The 18,405-nt window shown below is 38.3% G+C and overlaps 7 protein-coding genes across 7 annotated transcripts; 3 read left to right on the forward strand and 4 right to left on the reverse strand. All coding sequences in view use genetic code 12, as the record gives it.

Annotated features, from left to right (window-relative positions):
* Window positions 1-239: 239 nt before the first annotated feature.
* Window positions 240-521, reverse strand: NHP6 (Non-histone chromosomal protein 6; the record flags this gene model as incomplete). Its single annotated transcript, XM_001524315.1, has 1 exon — window positions 240-521. One exon carries the CDS (start codon window positions 519-521, stop codon window positions 240-242), a length of 282 nt encoding a protein of 93 aa, XP_001524365.1.
* A 3,007-nt stretch (window positions 522-3,528) lies between these two features.
* RXT2 (histone deacetylase complex subunit Rxt2) lies at window positions 3,529-4,599 on the forward strand (the record flags this gene model as incomplete). The annotated part of the gene is made up of 1 exon (XM_001524316.2): window positions 3,529-4,599. The coding sequence occupies one exon, from the start codon at window positions 3,529-3,531 to the stop codon at window positions 4,597-4,599; it is 1,071 nt and encodes a 356-aa protein (XP_001524366.2).
* A 294-nt stretch (window positions 4,600-4,893) lies between these two features.
* On the reverse strand, window positions 4,894-5,673 carry POL30 (proliferating cell nuclear antigen; the record flags this gene model as incomplete). Its single annotated transcript, XM_001524317.2, has 1 exon — window positions 4,894-5,673. One exon carries the CDS (start codon window positions 5,671-5,673, stop codon window positions 4,894-4,896), a length of 780 nt encoding a protein of 259 aa, XP_001524367.1.
* Window positions 5,674-6,471: 798 nt separating this feature from the next.
* On the reverse strand, window positions 6,472-7,059 carry naa30 (N-alpha-acetyltransferase 30; the record flags this gene model as incomplete). The annotated part of the gene is made up of 1 exon (XM_001524318.1): window positions 6,472-7,059. One exon carries the CDS (start codon window positions 7,057-7,059, stop codon window positions 6,472-6,474), a length of 588 nt encoding a protein of 195 aa, XP_001524368.2.
* Window positions 7,060-9,365: 2,306 nt separating this feature from the next.
* On the forward strand, window positions 9,366-10,448 carry FBA1 (Fructose-bisphosphate aldolase 1; the record flags this gene model as incomplete). The annotated part of the gene is made up of 1 exon (XM_001524319.2): window positions 9,366-10,448. The coding sequence occupies one exon, from the start codon at window positions 9,366-9,368 to the stop codon at window positions 10,446-10,448; it is 1,083 nt and encodes a 360-aa protein (XP_001524369.1).
* Window positions 10,449-10,764: 316 nt separating this feature from the next.
* On the reverse strand, window positions 10,765-11,094 carry TIM12 (TIM22 complex subunit; the record flags this gene model as incomplete). Its single annotated transcript, XM_001524320.2, has 1 exon — window positions 10,765-11,094. One exon carries the CDS (start codon window positions 11,092-11,094, stop codon window positions 10,765-10,767), a length of 330 nt encoding a protein of 109 aa, XP_001524370.2.
* An 815-nt stretch (window positions 11,095-11,909) lies between these two features.
* Window positions 11,910-14,132, forward strand: PBY1 (putative tubulin--tyrosine ligase pby1; the record flags this gene model as incomplete). The annotated part of the gene is made up of 1 exon (XM_001524321.2): window positions 11,910-14,132. One exon carries the CDS (start codon window positions 11,910-11,912, stop codon window positions 14,130-14,132), a length of 2,223 nt encoding a protein of 740 aa, XP_001524371.2.
* Window positions 14,133-18,405: the final 4,273 nt, after the last annotated feature.

Raw genomic sequence — 18,405 nt, forward strand, 5'->3', positions numbered from 1 at the left:
TTGGTATTGTGGTTGATATTGATAAGGATAATGAGATTGTTGTTGTTGATAAGGTTGTTGTTGAAATTGAGGAAGGTTTGGAGGAGGTGGTTGTTGGTAGTGTTGAGGTGGCAATTGTTGGTAAGGTTGTTGTTGTTGAGTGATATGGGGTGCTTGTTGTTGGTGGAGAGGTGGTGTGGGTTGGTGATGAATTTGAGCACTACTGGCACTACTATTTTGTTTTTGTGTCTTTGCTGCTTCTAAACTGAGTTTTTTTTTGCATACTCGGCTTTCTCTTTCTCGTATCTCTTTTTGTCAGCCTCAGCCTTGTTCTCGTATGGCACCTTGTCCTCGGAACCTAAAGCCTTCCATTTCTCACCCAACAACTTACCAACTTGACCAAAGGTAATACCTGGGTTTTCAGCTCTAACAATGTCTCTGTTTTCGTTAGCAAAGAACATGTATGCAGAGAGAGATCTCTTTGGTGCATCTGGATCCTTCTTCTTTCTAGAAGATTTCTTTCTTTCACCTGCGGCAGCCATATTGTTGTTTTTTTTTAGATTATTCTAATTCAATGGACTATAATTAACAAAGTATTAGTATATATGCAATTGCCGGTTGATGACTATGATTGTAGATGTATATATATATGTGTATGAATATATATATATATATATCAGAACTCAGTATCAGTAACAATGATATACAAGAAAAGATGTTTTGATAGTGAAGAACCAAAAAGAAAGTGAAAGTAGTAGAAGAAAAAAAAGAGAGAAAGAAGAAAATAAGTGTCTGAATCTGAATAATATATGAAAGAGATCCCACTCACTCTCGAGACGTAGACTTGGACACAAACACACTCATGTACTATATGGACGTGGTGGTGGTTGTTGTTGTTGTTGTTGTTATGATTGTTGTGGTTTTCGAAATTGCACAATACAAAGTGTAAACAAAAACACTGTGCTTAATACAATTTTGGCGTTTAGTGTATCTGAATTTACCAAGACAATTAGTCGCAGTAGACTAAAGAAAGTGCGCGACTTTGTGCAACAGCATATAGCAATGTGTATGTTTGGGTGTAAGTGTAGATGTGCAAAGTAGTGTAAATGTGTCTAAGAACGTGTACTTCGCGTTAATGTAATCTGTGTGTGTGCGTGTTTGCGTCTGAGTCTCTCTATCTCTCTCTCTTAATATATCCTGGTCGTGCACAATTGGTAAAAAAACAAAATTGCGTCGACATCAGCATTAAGTGAGCGGGGACAAGAAAGGGAGAAAAAAAAAATTGTTCGCGCATGTGCAAACACACAACCAATTTTTTTTTCCCCCTCTCTCTTTCATGTTTCCCATTTCCCAGTTCCCATTTCATAGTCAAATTCAAATTCCCACTCTTTCCATATTTCCCAAAATTTTTTTTTCCCCCCAAATTTTTTTTCTCAAGCTTCCCACAGTACCTAAAATTCTCCTCCCAGAAACTTTCACTATTCCAAAATGAAAAAGAAAAATTTGTTGTAAGAAACAAAATCGCAATATTCAAACTCAACACATTCACTAATGTGTATTCTCTAATGTAGGAGATAATAGCACCTAAGAACACACACACATATACATATATACATATATACATATATGTCCTTTTTTTGGAAAAGGTCAATTGACTTATTAGCTAAACTGTCTCAAGTGCCTTGATTAGCTCAGCTCTGAAATGTGTAGCATTTGACAATTTTCTAGATTCCAACTCTTGCACTTCCAATATGGGACTATCTGGGCTGTTGTTCGTTCCTTCTCTTTTCTTTCTTCATTTTTTATTTTTCGTTTTCCTTGTATTGGTAGATATAATCGATAGTTCCAATTGTCGTGTATAGAGTTGTTAACCTTGCATTGTCAAATATTTCGTTGTTGAGCTTTTACTAAAGTTTGGCTTGTTTCCAAGGGCAATTGCAGTTTAGCTATTAGCCATTGAGTAATGTGTATGTGTATGTGTCTAGCATGCGGTGTGTTGAGTACTGAATACTGAGTAGTGAGCTATGAATTCTGGGTTCTAGGTTCGAGTGGAAACACTGGTATGATTGTATCCTTCTTCTTCTTCTCTTTCTTTCCTTGTTGATGATACTGTGTTGTGTACATATATAGATAGATATATATATATGTTTACATATTTATATATATATATAAGGCACAGTCGTTAGTTGTGTGTGTGCATGTATACATACTGTTTGTTTGTCTGCTACTATGTGGAAACAACTACTACTCCTTAAAATTAACTATGTATCACTTGTTAGTAGTAGTTAGTAGTAATAGTATCTGTTGTTAGTAGTAGTTAGTAAAAGGACAGTGTATATATTTTTGAGTAGTGGACGAGACTATGTGTAAAATTTATATAGTGGTGAGATTTTGTATTACTTGGTGCTACCATATAACTCCCAACATCCTCAACCCCCCTAATTAGTCGTTGTAGGCAATAGAGGTAGTGCGCAATTGCACAATTTCATATTCTTTTGTTTACACTTGTTATGTAAATGGCTGGAAGATTGCTGAAAGGGGAGATAGCTAAGAGAGGAAAAGGGAATAAAAAATAATAATAATAATAATGAGAGGGAAAGAGTTAGAGTAAGAGTGAGAGAGAAAGAGGGAGGCGAGAGATGATAGCTACCACACTTGTTTCGGCACACTGTGTAGCCAGCATAATTCGTTTCCAAGTGCAAGTATCAACATTGGTAACACATTGCACACGCTCTCTCACTCGCACACACATTCTCTCCCCCTTCTCCTCTCTTTGTCTATACCAAACTCACCAACTCATCCCCTCAAGTTTACTCAAGTTTACTCAAGTGGATGCTCACTGAGTATAGCAAGTTGTAATACCAGTCTATTTCATTAGAAATGGGTAAGAAAAGGAAAAGTCGTAATTGATACTTTAGTGTGTATATACAGAGTAATTTTTTGGTAAATAGTTCAAGATTCTCTCCGAAGTGTTTGTATGAGTTTTGCACCAAATTTTACTAAAAACTGTGCGAAAAGCAACTCCAATCTTTAGACCATAGTTTCTCAATAGTTAAAAATAATACTATTTGTTTCTCAAAAATTATTAAACAAAGATCAGCCAAAATTGAAACATCAATTCAGCATTTTTAAACTTGCTACAAAAGTTACTCAATTCTTCCATGGTCCATGGTTATACCTTTATTCGATATATACAAAAAAAAAGGAAAGCTTTGTCGTTTATGGTCTTCTCTATTCGCTTCCCTAATTAGTCACGTGACTATTAGAATATCACAATGTAGCTTTTTCATTTTACTCGATGTAGCAAAGTATGCGGCTTTATTAAACTACACACATCCACACACATTTTTAAACACACAATTTTAAGCACACATACCAGAGCGCATCATACGCAATTTTCATGCTTGACTTTATAGAACTTCATTTTTACGCAAAGGTCCCCAATTTTCATCACGAGCCCTAATTCCCTTTCCTCTTCCCCTTCCACACACACACATACACACTTACACGCACGTCTTTTTTTGTACTTTACCAAACCACATATTGATGATGGATAGTAATTCTTTAGAAGTGATTACTAGGTTTAGAGACACCGTATTTGCCAAGCGTCAACAACTGGCCAAAGATGGCGGTGCTACTTCCGCTCCCACTTTTGCAACAAATGAACTGGCGTCCACGGCTGAAGTGCTTCCCTTTTCGAATCGAGGTATAAAACTATTGAGCCAACATCCTTCGCTTGATGTATTGAAAACAAAGATTGTAGAGTATAAAGGTGAACCTTACTCGGTGTTAACGAATGAAACTATAGAGAGGAATAATAGAAGAAGCAAACGAAAATGGAGCGATTATTATGGCAAGAAAGCCGATTATAGTGACAAAGAAGAGAATGAATGGCTGGATGAAGACAACGACGACGATGAAGATAATGATGACGATAGAGGAGAGGGAAGGATACATCCTTTGAAAACTGCAAGGATAGTTGAGCTTTTATCTCCACTAAATCATCCACTGGAGCTTGTGACACACCCAGCAATCTCAAAGACATATAAGCTGCAGACTTTGAGCAAACTAGCAATGGAGTTGATTGACTTGATAGAGATTGAACAGAACAATTTGAATTGGTTGAATAAATTGCTCCAAGTGTTGAATGGTGAAGATTGGTTTTACTTGTTGGAGGAGAACTTGGGGTTAAAGGATTATGACCATGGATTAAATGACGATAAGAAAAGCTCAACAAGCGAGGAAAGAATTGGAGAGGATAAAGAAGAAAAGAATCTGGAACAAGGGCAAAAGAAAGATGCGCTTAGTGCAGATGTGACAAGCACAGCAGAGGAAAACAACAATAATGAATACGACGACGACGATGAAAATTCAGCGGACCCATTTTTTGCTCTTCCCACAGCAGTTAAGCGTTTCGAGGCTTTCCATGAACTGTTGGAACCAAAGGACGATGATGGTGGCATCAAAGAGGAACTTATAAATTATCTTCAAGTGAGCATTCAACGTCAACATGAATATATTGAGAACTTGACACAATTGCGAAATGGACTTGTGCGAGCTGATCGTCTTAAGAATGACTTGCATAAATGGGGTCAAGAAATGCACGATAGAAAGAGTTAGTAGAGTTTTTTTTCTTTTAGTTTAGTTTTATTTTATTTTATTTTTTTTAAAAAAAATTATATGGTTATTTTGATGTTAAAAGTGCTATTGGAGTTGATTATTTTGACAGCAAAGGCAAACTACAATTCTTGTTACTATGCTCAGTTGAGCACATTGATTTATTTCTGTTCTGTTCTGTTCTGTTCTGTTCTGTTCTGTTCTGTTCTTTTATTTACTTTTTGTGAGTTGTTGTTGTTGCTTTCACAATCTTACCAATAGTTTCTATTACTTATATTACTAATTATATTATTAAACTTATTCATCTTCGTCGAATTTAGGCGCCAAGTAGAACCTCAAGTATCCCCCAACAGCCAATTTGAATTCAAACAATGCAGGTGTCTTGTCAGCCAACTTGATAGTGATTGAGCTAGATAAACTTGCACCTTTCACAATATCATTCAAGTATTTGAGTCCAAATGTCAAATCGACTGGGTTGTCCAAATGCACGCTAACACTTTCATCTGGCTTTTCGATATCTGTGTATGGTTTCAACACAACACTTCCACTACCAGTTTCACCTTCCGAAGTGAACTTTACCGAGTCTTTAGTAACAATGATGTTTAATGATTCACTCAAGTTTTTCAAATCTCTAACGATTTTGGAAAACTCGGCACTTGGCATATTGATCACTGAGTCGTAGTCCATATCGTCGATTTTCAAGAATTCCGAATCGATATTCATCAACTTTAAATTGTATTCACTAACCCTTTCTCTTTTCTTGTCTTCAAAGATGGTCATCACACTATCTGGGTTTTCATCAGCCAACAAGGTCAAGTAATCTTCGTTTTGGCCACACTTGATGATCTTGCTAAAACTTTCCAAGTCAATACCCAATGTCACGTCTCTGTCACATCTATATTCGCTAAATGCGGTTTGGCCAACCAATAATGAGACAAGCAAGACTCGCGAGTCGTCGACTGCTTGCACGGTGATACCGTGTTCTGTACAGTTGAAATTACACAATTTGACAGAGTCCTTAATGGCATCAACGATTTTCTTCAAGAATGTTGATTCATCGAATTTTCCTTCCAACATGATTTGACTTGATTATATGAGGCGTTGTAAGCAAGAATATGTGTATACTATCTGAGTATTATGAACAATTGGATGAATGTATTATTTTTCTTTTAATTGATATAGCAAAGAAAAAAAAAAGTACTACTGAAGCTGATTGTTGGTCTGCTTTTTCTTCTAGTTTGATTTGTTTCGTTTCTTTTCTTAAAAAAGAAAGGACAAGAATGAAATGGTGTTGGTGGAAAAATCAGAGAAACTTACAAAAGTTTTTTCTCTCTTTTGCTCTTTTGCTCTTTTGCTCTTTTGCCTTTTTGGTATAGATTTGAAAAAACGGACGCGTCGCACAGGGCACACAGGGCAACATAAAAACTAAAGGGCGATTTTATTGAAAAAAAAAATACAACAAAAGGCTCGAGCGCGTTACCTTCATTCAATTTTTACTTTTTTCCTTTTTTTTTTTTATTTCTTGTTTCTTTAAATTGGAGGGATACGTGTACTCTGTATAAAGTTGATTAATTTAAATGAAGTATTGTATTTGAAAGATGGGGGGGGGAGTATATATTTTCTCTATATACATTATTTGTTTTCCTTTGTCGTTTCTAATTTTTTTACTACTTTGAGTTCTTGAATTGTGTCTATTGAAAAAGTATTCCATGTGCTTTCAAGTTGTTTTTAGAGGCTCATTTGCAGAAGCAAACCAATTGTATATATTATTTTTTTGCACACTGAAGGATATATAAAACATAAAAGAAGAGGAATTGCAGAATAAATGCTCTTTAGTTTTTCCCCTTTTCCTCTTTTTCCTTTTTTCCTTTTTTTTTATAGTGGCGGGAGGAATGCTATTCTTGTATGTGCCTTGTCGCTCAATGGTAGTATTAGTCGAAATGCATCATGGGTGCTCAAGTAGTACTTGTATAGTCTTTTTGTTCGCAAGAATCCAAAGCTTTCGTATAAATTCAAAGCTCCTTTATTTATTACTTCTGTCTCCAACATGATTTCATCGACGTTTTCTTGTTTCATCTTGTTTATGGTCATTTCGACTAGTCCTGAAGCAAGTCCCTTGTTTCGGTATTTGGGGTCAATCACGAGCATTCCTATATAGCCTCGTGACCTTACTTCTCTGTGTGGTTCGACTTTGGAGATGATGACACCAATAACTTGTTCGTTGTTATCACATTCCAGTAGTTCCAGAGGTTCTTGGTCATTGCCTTTGTCTGTTTGATCTAGAAGGACATATGTATACTGTGGCCAATTGTTTAAAAAGTACCAGTATACGTAGATGGAATATGGTTCTGAAAGATGATTTGAGATCAAGTTTGATATCTGTTGGAACTCATCTTTGGATTTGATGTTGAATTGCCGACACCTGTATCCTCCAATTAAAGATTCGTCGTTGTCGGAGATCATTACTTGAGAGATGTGTTTAAATTTTTTTTTTTTTGGAAAACAAGAGAGCAAAGGCAAAGGCAAACAAAACAAAACAAAACAAAACAAATCAGAACAAGACTGTGTGATGATTGAAGTTGAACTGGTGGGGAGTATTAAGGTTTTTTCTTTAATTATTTCTATTCCCTGTCATTTCTTTCCTTTTTTCTTTTTTTATTTTTTTTCTGTTCTCATTTTTTATTCTTATTTACTTTTGATTTTTTATTTATTTTTTTCTCTTTGTAGGTTGTTCTACACAATACATACATTAGTATATTTCAGTGGTGGTAAAGTAAAGTTGATATATGATTGGAAAAATAAGTATTGTATAGATCATCCTTAAAAGAAAGTAATAATAAAAAAAAAGAACAGAACAAAAGACACTTTCTCCAATTGTATTGTTTTAATCTTAATTTTGGGTAACAAGAGCAAAGCCGTATAGTAGTATATATAATGTAGCAAAAAAACTATTACCAATCTCAAAATTTTTCACAGAGGTTAGCAATGTGCTTGAGTTCCCATTTCTACTTGTATGGAAATGCGGGGTGAAGAGCTAAAGGAAAGGGAAAGGCGGAGGGTGAGGGTAAAGGTGGAGGTGGGGAGGTGGAGATGGTTTTGGGAAATGGTTGAAAATGAAATATGAGAGGGAAAGAGATCGGAGAATTACGATTGATCTACACCCGGCGCTTCACGGGACTCATTTCCGTACAGCCTTTCTCTTTCTTTTGTTTGCTTTTTTTCTGTATACCTGCACATAAGCATATCCAATAGTAATTACACATGCTAGCTGTTGTTCTTGTAAGAATGTTTTCTTCTTCTTCTTCTTCCTTTTACCAAAATCACGTGCCCTAAATAGTTTTCTTTTCTTTTTCTTTTTTTTTTTTTTTTCTTTGTTTCAAACAGATAGATCGAAATACTAAGGAAGTGGATATCAAATTAGCAAAGTTCTTTAATTAAGGAATCAGCACAATATTCAACAAGGTGTATTTCAAGAGCAAGTATCAGTTAACTCACTACTGTGAAGTCTTATTTGTAGCAGGTTTAAAGAGAGTGTTGTAGAATAAATGGTAAAAAAAAAAAAAAAAAAAATTTATAGAAAGTGGTATGACATCAGACAGATACATCATTTGCTCTAATTCTCTAAAACACACTCTCTGTTTTTTTTTCTCTGTCTCCCACATATGACAAATGGAGTCATTTTGTCTTGAAGCAATTATATATATGTTTATGAACACACATACACACACACACAAAATAGTGAGAAGAAGAAGAGGAAGAAGAAGAAGAAGAACAAAAATAAAAAATATATGATAAATTAATTTAAGAGAGAGAGAGAAAAGGGGGCCACGGGTGGATGAAATCCATGCACAATTAAAGTAGCGGTAATAATACACAGAGAGACAAATAGACAAAAGAGACAAATAGACTGCCCTACTGAACTTTGGACAAAAACAAACAACAGAAACAAAACAGGAGAATAGAAATTGGTTGCGTTTTGCAATTTTCTTTAATAATTTTTTTTTCCAGTATTTCCAGTGCTTGGAAGAAGTGGACGGATAGTATGTTTCAAAAGCACTATGATGTTGCAGAGATGTATACCCTGCTTCAATTGTACTACAAACATAAGAAAGTAGAGGAATAGTAGTAGTAGTAGTAGTAGTAGTAGTAGTAGTAGTAGTAGTAGTAGTAGTGAATTGTCATCTTTACTGAGGATAGCCAAATGCAGTGCAATTGACTTTACTTTAAATTTTAAATTTTAACTTTTAATTTTACTTATTATTTTCTCTAAAAGACTTTGTCCAACATCAACTGGCGAGTGATGTCCGATGATGAAGAAACACACATGGAACACACACACACACACACACACACACTCTCTCTCTCTCTCTCTGCATGGTGAAGACAATTGGCGTACACAAAAACCCTCCTGCCTCCACCCACCCACCCACTCTCCCACCACTTATGGCCAGAAGCAACAGAGCAAAAAAATAAATGAAAAATAAAAAAAAATAAAAAAAAAAAATAAAAAAATAAAATAAAGATTAAAAAAAAAAAAAACCAACCAACCCAAGATTGAAACTCCACTTTATAAATATGATCTCCATTTTCCACCAAAAGAAAAAATTTTGAATGTTTAACGAATTTTAATATTTCCCTCTTTCTTCTTTCTTCTTTTCTTTTCTCTTTTTCTTTTCTTCTTTTAATCATATATATACTTATCAAATTTTGATATATTACTCAATTGACCTTAATAATTAAATAAATATTTATATACAACACAACACACAATGGCTCCTCCAGCAGTTTTACAGAAATCCGGTGTTATCTACGGTAAAGACGTTAAAGACTTGTTTGACTATGCTCAAGAAAAAGGTTTTGCTATCCCAGCCATCAATGTCACATCATCCTCCACTGTAGTTGCTGCTTTGGAAGCTGCTAGAGACAACAAGGCTCCAATCATTTTGCAAACCTCACAAGGTGGTGCTGCTTACTTTGCTGGTAAAGGTGTTGGCAACAAGAACCAAGAAGCTTCAATTGCTGGCTCAATTGCTGCTGCTCACTACATTAGAGCTATCGCTCCAATCTACGGTATCCCAGTCGTTTTGCACACCGACCACTGTGCCCACAAATTGTTGCCATGGTTTGACGGTATGTTGAAGGCTGACGAGGAATGGTTTGAAAAATCTGGAACCCCATTGTTTTCATCACACATGTTGGATCTCTCTGAAGAGACTGACGAAGAAAACATTGGTACTTGTGCCAAATACTTTGAAAAAATGGCCAAGATGGGTCAATGGTTGGAAATGGAGATTGGTATCACCGGTGGTGAAGAAGATGGTGTCAATAACGAACACGTGCAAAAGGAATCATTGTACACCTTGCCAGAAACCGTTTTCAAGGTTTACGAATCATTATCCAAGATTTCACCAAACTTTTCCATTGCTGCTGCTTTCGGTAACGTCCACGGTGTCTACAAGCCAGGTAACGTGCAATTGAAGCCAGAAATCTTGGGTGACCACCAAAAATACGCCAAGGAACAAATTGGCACCGACGCCAAGCACCCATTGTACTTGGTCTTCCACGGTGGTTCCGGTTCATCACAACAAGAGTTTGACACTGCCATCAAGAATGGTGTTGTTAAGGTTAACTTGGACACTGACTGTCAATACGCTTACTTGACCGGTATCAGAGACTTTATCTTGAAGAATGTTGACTACTTGAGATCACCAGTTGGTAACCCAGAAGGTGACGACAAGCCAAACAAGAAGTACTTTGACCCAAGAGTCTGGGTTAGAGCTGGTGAACAAACCATGTCCAAGAGAATCGAAGAGGCCTTGGAGGTTTTCCACACCAAAAACCAATTGGCTTGAGTAATATCTAAACACTCTGTGTATAGCAAAACTTTAATATAAAGAAGAAGAATAAAAAGAAATGAAGCAAGAAAAAAAAAGAATCATAATAATATTACCGATAACTGTAAAATTTCTAAATTGTGATTATTACAAGACGTAAATATTTGTTTTGAAAGTGCAAACACAGAAAGGTTGTAAAATGTGAACAACTTGTTTATGTATGTATATGTATATGTATATGTACATACCAAATATATATATATATATATATAACTATGTTTATAAGTGTATATTTACAATCTCTATTGGCCTAGTAAACTTGCAGATAAACACCTCAACTTCGTCGACTTTCACTCAAAATCTGCTGTACTTTTATAAAAGCAGGCATCCGATTGTACGGATCCACTCTTTGGCTCTGTATCTGTTCACCAACAACCTTATTGGCTTTGACGTACTTGGAAACACACCGATCAATACATTCCAGTTCTCCCTTGGTCAACTCTCCTTCACCATACTCGTGAACTAAGCATTTTGCCTCACATGTACTAAGCACCTTGTTGAATGTTGCAGCCATGGCCTGGAATTGGATCGTCGCTAGCCTAATCTTTTCAGGGTCTACCCTGGCATATGAATATTGCGAGCTTGAGCCCAAAAACAACGACATCTTGGATAATATTAGCTATAAGCTTATTGTACTGTGTGTAGTGGATTTCTCAACAAAGGGTTATGTTAAATGAAAGAGCTAAATAAAAGAAAAAAAAGGAGACTAATTTTGTTTTTAAAACCACGGTTGGTGTGATGGTTCAGATTTTTCGTAGTCTTTTCCTCTGGGGGAGCAGACCGACTGAACGCCAAAAGTTCGCAAGCAAAAAACAAATAAAGAACAACAGAAAAATTGACAAACAAAATGAAAAGCAAAAAGTGTAAGTAAAGGAAGGCAGTGAATACTACTACTACTACTACTACTACCATTGTTACTACTACTACCACTGTTACTACTGCTATTACTACCAAGTGGACTCAAAAATCTCATATAGTTAAAGTTGAGTTAAAACTATATCTCAATAAAGCATGGCACTACACTAAACTCTTTGTTTCTCTGTTATAAACCATAATATCTATACTATATAGGATGAAAAGTGCTGGGTATAAAACAAACGAAAACCAATCAATGTAAATTGTCCTCTTCATCTTTGCATATATGTGATTTAAACTACGATAAATTCTAGTAGCTTTTTTTTTGTCTGCTTTTTTACTTTATTTTATTTTATTTTTATTTTATTTATCCAATTTTTTTTTTGGTGAATTCCTTGCAACCAGTCTCTCTGTAATACTAATTTTCCTTTTTTTTTTAATTCAATATTTGATATTTGACGTATTGCCTTTACTTCAGTTCCACTTTCTCTTCTATTCACCTAGATCCTTATTCTTGTGCAATTGCATCGATCTCAGTTTCAACTATAGGAGAAGGAAAAAAAAATGCACGTGTTATTAACTAATGATGATGGGCCCATCGATGACAATGCCTGTCCTTATATGAAATATTTCGTTGATGAGATCAAGCAAGCCACAGACTGGGATATATCTATTGTGATCCCAAATCAACAGCGTTCCTGGATCGGGAAGGCACACTTTGCAGGAAAAACTTTGGTGGCAACATACATATACCCCAAGAACTCAACTTCTACCCCAAATGATCAGATCAATGCATACGAAGGACCTTTTGATCACCCTATAGCAAAGTACAATGATGACCCCGAATACCAGGAATGGTGTCTCATCAATAGTACACCGGCAGCGTGTGCTGATATTGGTATCCACCATCTCTATAGACACTCAAAGAACAAGCCCGTGGACTTGGTTATTAGTGGACCCAATTTCGGCAAAAACTCAAGCAATTTGTACATTTTAGCAAGCGGAACTGTTGGTGCTGCTATGGAAGCAGTTACCCATGGCGTAAAAGCGATTGGATTGAGTTATGCATTCAACAATTTGGACCATGACTTTTATATATTGAAAAAAGCAGCACAAATTTCAGTAAAGTTGATTGAAAGGCTATATGTCCAATTACAACAGAATAAGGATGTGGATATTTTCTCCGTTAATGTGCCGTTGGTCCCCTCCCTTGACCTTGAAAAGACCAGGATCCAATATGCACCAATTTTTAAAAACACATGGAAATCGATATATGCACCCAAGCCAGAGCCCAACGATAAGGGACAATTGGAATTTTACTGGGCACCTGACTTTAAGCAAGTTTACAAAGACGGATTGGAGGACCACGCTCACACGGACAGCAGAGTGCTTCTTAATGAAGGAATCAGCGTAACACCTTTGAAAGCTTGTTTTCAAACCGTGGATGCATTAGTTGGCGAAATAAATCTCAACGACGAGACAAATACACCATTGTCCAACCCAAGAGGTACAAGCACAGGTTTTGAAAATAACACTTTTTTGATAACAATTCCCAAAGACTCATACTTGTACGAGCCATTAGTTGAACCGTTTAAACAACTAGGATATACGATATCAACAGACCCCAAAGTGATTGATGATATTGGTAAAAATGGTAAAAAGGATGATGACGCTGTAAATGACGAGAAACAAAGTGAAAGTTTGGACCAGCGAGTGTTTCATTATGGTGAGTATGAAGATATCGATTTGGACAAACTCGACAATAAAAACTATTTTATTCCATCGTATATATACAGGAAGGCACTTATTCGAAAGCATTATTTAGCAAACACTGTTCATCATTATATAACAAAACACCCCGAATCAATATTGAAGAAAGCAGTCCCTGAAAACTATCAATTGGAGTTGGACTATGCTGAATTCTTAGATGATTCATTGGATGATTCCTATGAACTAAGGGATGCAATTGAACAGGGGGATAGTATGTGGATTGTTAAACCTAGTATGAGTGATAAAGGTCAAGGCATTGGGATTTTCAAAACGGTGCAACAACTCCAAAACTATTTTGACTCTTTTGATAATGACGATGATGACGAGGAAGAAGAAGAAGAAGAGGAAAAGGTGGAGCATAGCGAAATAAAGAATGAAAAGGAAAGTAAGAAAAATGGATTGATATTATCGCACTTGAGACACTTTATTGTTCAAAAATACATTTCCAACCCATTGCTCTTACCGGAATATGGACGTAAAAAGTTTCATTTAAGAACATATGTGGTGGCACAGGGCGATCTAAATGTATTTGTGTACAAACATATCCTTGCTTTGTTTGCTGATCAAGAATACCCAGATTCCACAAATCAAAAAGATGAAGAGCAAATAGAGATGGGAGGTCATCTTACCAATACATGTTTACAAGCTGAGTCAGACATTTTAGTGGTTCCTTTCTGGAAATTGAGCGGCTTGAATCAAACCCAAAAAGATCAAATTTACAACCAGGTGTTGGAGATAACTAAAGAAGTATACCAAGCTGCTGCTTCAGTCGACAAATTGAACTTCCAACCATTGGAAAATGCAGTTGAATTTTTTGGAGTAGACTTTTTAGTCGACGACAACTTAGATGTGTACTTGTTAGAGGTCAATTCGTACCCTGATTTCAAACAAACTGGTGAGGATTTAAAAGATATCATTACAGAGTTATTTGACGCCACAGTAAAGACTGTGATTCATCCTATGGTGACCAATACCAAAATAAACACAACTAGTGAGAGTTTGTGCAAAGTACTTTAGACCGAATAGATACAATTGTTCTTTTTTTTTTCATTCTTTCAAAGACTAGGTTCTTTCTGTTTCTTTTCTCTTATTGTTGTATTCTTCTCTTTTTTTGCATTTTTTTTTTTTTAAATCTATCTTTTGCAATCAATTTGGTGGAATTTTTTACTTAAGCTTATGTTACGTCACCACGACTTTCTGTATTTTTTATTATTTTTTTTTTATACTTTATTTTTCATTTTTCATTTTTCATTTTTCATTCACTTACTGTGACATCTTGATCCGGGAAATAGCGTAAGTGTCAAACTAAAGGTTGATAGGGGTTCGAATGTATTAACTATCTAAGGAGGTAAGTACAGAGGAGGTCTATCTAACTGGGATCTTGGTGGCTATTTAAGCTCTTCTCGACAACCTCAGAAGACGTAGCACAAAGCTTATCTCGAGAAATATCAGCTCTCTAATTGGCTATCGTATCTGCAGTTCGCTAGTCTGATGCCCAGAGGCGGACATACTCGAGGCGGCAAGATGCTAAGGCGTTTCAGGCGTTCTACAAGAGGTTAGTAAGGGAGCTACTTATAGGTTGGTAGCGAGCTTAATCACGACGTAGATGCCCTGTATGCGACATCCCCCCTAGGTTGTTTGAGGAGGAGTTACTAAATGGCGGTCCTTGGGTGCCACAAGGGCAGGCAAGGACTTTTCGCACGCATAAGCTAATAAAAGATCGCGAGCGGTTTGTCTAAGTGATGAGGCGGAGTAGTAGACGCATTCGCCATCTGGGTGTTTGGAGGTAGGTGTGTGACGACAAAGGAGTAAGAAACCTGTTTTCCGGGGTTTGTGGTCCACGATAGCGTCGATTTCGACAAGTTGAGATCCGTCCTTGTAGACTTTGAAGCCCACTTCGGGTTGAGGGGCGGTGATAGCATCAGGTGGGAGGGACTTGAGGAGTCTAAGCTGGGAGACGTGGAAATCGGAATGACCTTTGTAGGATTGAGGCATTTCCAAAGTGTAGTTGACACCATTGTCAGATTTTGCAGCTATAGTGAATGGGCCAGTGAATTCAGACAAAAACTTTCGGCGTTGGCCATGGTTGGCAGCATCAGGGTGAGACTTAAGCAAAGGGGTACGAACTAGAACAGCGTCACCAACGTTGAACTCGATGTCACGGTGGTGTCTGTCGTAGTTGTCCTTTAGGCGCTGGAACGTTGCTTTGTGAGCGTGTCGAGCAGCTGTGGTGAGACGTTCCAACTTCTCAGTGATGTCAATAGCAGCATTGTCTTGTGCACCCGCGTGGGTAGGAAAAAGAATAGTGGCCGGGGAGCGAGGGATGTAGGAAAGGTCCATCTCAAATGGGGACTTGTGGTCAAGGGCGGACTTAGGGGTGGAGTTCATAACATATTCTCCAATCAGTAAAAGTTGTGGCCATTCGGGGTTCTGGTCAATATAGAGGCGTAAGTAGCGCTCGATTTGTTTGTTCTTGGTCTCTGCGAGACCATTGCTTTGTTGGTGGCTGGTTACTGCGATATTGGAAGTGATTTTGAGGGAACTCATGTAGTTTTGGAAAAGTTCGCTAGTAAATTGAGTACCTCGATCGGTGGTGATGATGGTGGGTATGCCATGAAGAGGCATGTAAAGGTGTTGAAAAACATGGATGAAGTCCAGAGTTGAGAACTTCGTGGATATGGGGTAAAAATGGACTCTGCGGGAGAATCTACATACGATTGTTAAAATCGCATTTACCAAACGTCCGTTGAATTCAACTTCGGGGTAACCACTAATGATGTCAACGTTGATGTCGGTCCATCTTCCCTTTGGATCAGGGAAGGACTGGAGCAAACCATTGGGTGCCCGGTTGGGAGGTTTGTGGCGTTGGCATTGTAGACACAGGTCGACGTATTGTCGGATTACGAGACGCATCTTGGGAAAATAGTAGTAAGGGTCTACCTTATTGAAGAAGTTAGTGATGCCGCAGTGACCACCCTCAAGGGAGTCGTGTTGGGTCATGAGAAACTGTTGAAGCAAAGCATGTGGGATGCAGAGTTTGTCATGGTAGTAAAGCAACGTGGTTGTTGTGTCAAGAGAGTAATTTTGAGTAGCCTCATTATTGGTTTGTCCTTGTTGGAGAAGGTCGTACACGTTGGCAAAAAATGGATCGTCCGCGTAGGCCGGAGGGAATTGGTGGAACCATTCATCTGGAACCAGAAGTACGTTGACGGCGCCAATGATGGAAATGGCGGTAGATGACTGAAAGTGTGCTGGGTTGCGGCTCATGTGATCCGCAATAAAGTTCTCGTTGCCGTTGATGTGGAAAACGTCAAAGTTGTAACAAAGGAGCTTGGACATCCAGCGTTGAATGCGAGCATCCCCATGTATTTTACCACGACCAAAGGCTTCGAAAACTTGTTTGATGGGAAGTTGATCCACAAAAAGTGAGAAGTGGGTGCCTTCGAGGTAAAGGCGGAACTTTTCAAAGGCCATTTTGACAGCAGCAAATTCTTTCAAGAAAATGTCCCAGTTAACTTCCCCCCCAGTGAATTTGCGGGACCGGTATTCGATGGGGCGCCAATTTCCGCCACCAGCTTGGTCAGGTTGCATGAGAATGGCAGCCATAGCTATGTGGGAAGCGTCGGTGAATACCGCAATGGGTTGTTTGGGGTCAAAAAATTGAAGACTGGTGGTTTCTAAAACAGCAGCTTTGAGGTCGTTAAAGGCAGATTGGCATTTCTGTGACCAATTGAATTGGGTGTGTTTGGTTAAGAGATCCGTGAGCGGGGCAGCGCGATGGCTATAATTGGCAATGTGATCTTGAATGTAACCTACGTGTCCGAGGAATTGACGGACTTCATCTTTGTCTCTGGGAATTGCAATCAGCTGAATTTGGCCTTTGGTGGTGTCAGTAGGCAGGACCCCGTCTTTGGTAAGAAGGTGACCGACCCATTGAATCTCAGGTTGCGCAAAAACAGATTTTTCCCAATTGATGGTGTGTTGATGTTGAACAAGTCGTTCAAAGATCTTCTTTAGATGACTATAGTGGACTTTCTCGTTTTCGGAGAAAACAAGAATGTCATCAAGGTAGGTTCGGACAAAAGGCATGTCCATAAAAAGTTGCTTCATGTAGCGGCCAAAAACCTCAGGTGCGTCGGTGAGTCCAAAGGGAAGAACCAAGAATTCAAAGACACCAATTGGGGTCCAAAAGGCAGTCCAAGGTTGAGTCAGTGGCGCAATGCGCAATTGGTGATAGGCACTAGACAAGTCAATGGTGCTGAAGCAGGTGGCGCCGGTGATGCCAGGCAATAATTCGCGAAAATTGTTCCAAGTGGAATTTATTGGGATCGTCAATGCATTGACTGCTCGAAAATCATATACGATACGGTATGTACCATTCTTTTTGGGGACCGCTGAAGGGATGGAGTAGTGACGTGCTTTCGATGGGATAATTAACCCTTGTTGGAGAAGCTCGCGAGTGTTGTTGATGATGGCTTGTTCAGCATTAACTGCGTACTTCGGGTGTGGTCTGTTGGGCTTAATAATCGCATCTTTTCGAATGTTAATGACGTAATCAGTACTGCGCGCCGGAGGGAGTGTGAGCGTGGGCGCTTTACTCTTATACTGTTGAATCAAATGCGCAAAAAGTGGTGGTGTCGGATCAGGTGGTGGGTCTAAATCGTCGGTACTGAAGATGAGTTGGTGTTCCTCCCCTTGAATGGTGGGGATGGTTTGACCATTTATCTCTAATCTCTTACCAACAACACAAAGAAGTTCGTACTTTTCCCACCAATCCGCTCCAAGAAGAATAGGAGCGATCCTGGTTTCGTGAACAACGAAGGTGAAGCTAAATGGTGTATCGTGGTCTTTGATGTTGAAGTCGACGTCGACGGTAGGAGCAGTGACTGTGCGGGCGCCTTGACCGAAAGCTGCGAGATTAATACGTTGTGCTCGTGGTGAGGTGACAAGTCCAAGGGAAGACACAAGTGCTGGGCTGATGAAGGAGAATGTTGATCCTTGGTCAAGGTAGCCCATTGTCTCTGGAACGTCAGCGGATTGCAAAAGGATGGGCACAAAGAAGGAGTGTTTGGCTTGGTTAGCTAAGGCAGCAGCAACATAACCCGTCTGTGAGTAATTTGTACTGTGCATCTTTGGAATAATACTGCTAGGAGTGGTTGTCTCTGTCGTAGTTGACACAATGTTGGGTGTGACGAGTCGAGGGCGACCATTTCGTAAGTGGTGTTTGTTGTACGGCCTAGTGGAAGGTCTCTCAGGAACATTAACAGCAAGGTCATACCAATTTGAATCA

The sequence above is a fragment of the Lodderomyces elongisporus genome, chromosome 5 (genome assembly GCF_030384665.1).
Source record: "Lodderomyces elongisporus chromosome 5, complete sequence".
Classification (NCBI taxonomy): Eukaryota; Fungi; Ascomycota; class Pichiomycetes; order Serinales; family Debaryomycetaceae; genus Lodderomyces; species Lodderomyces elongisporus.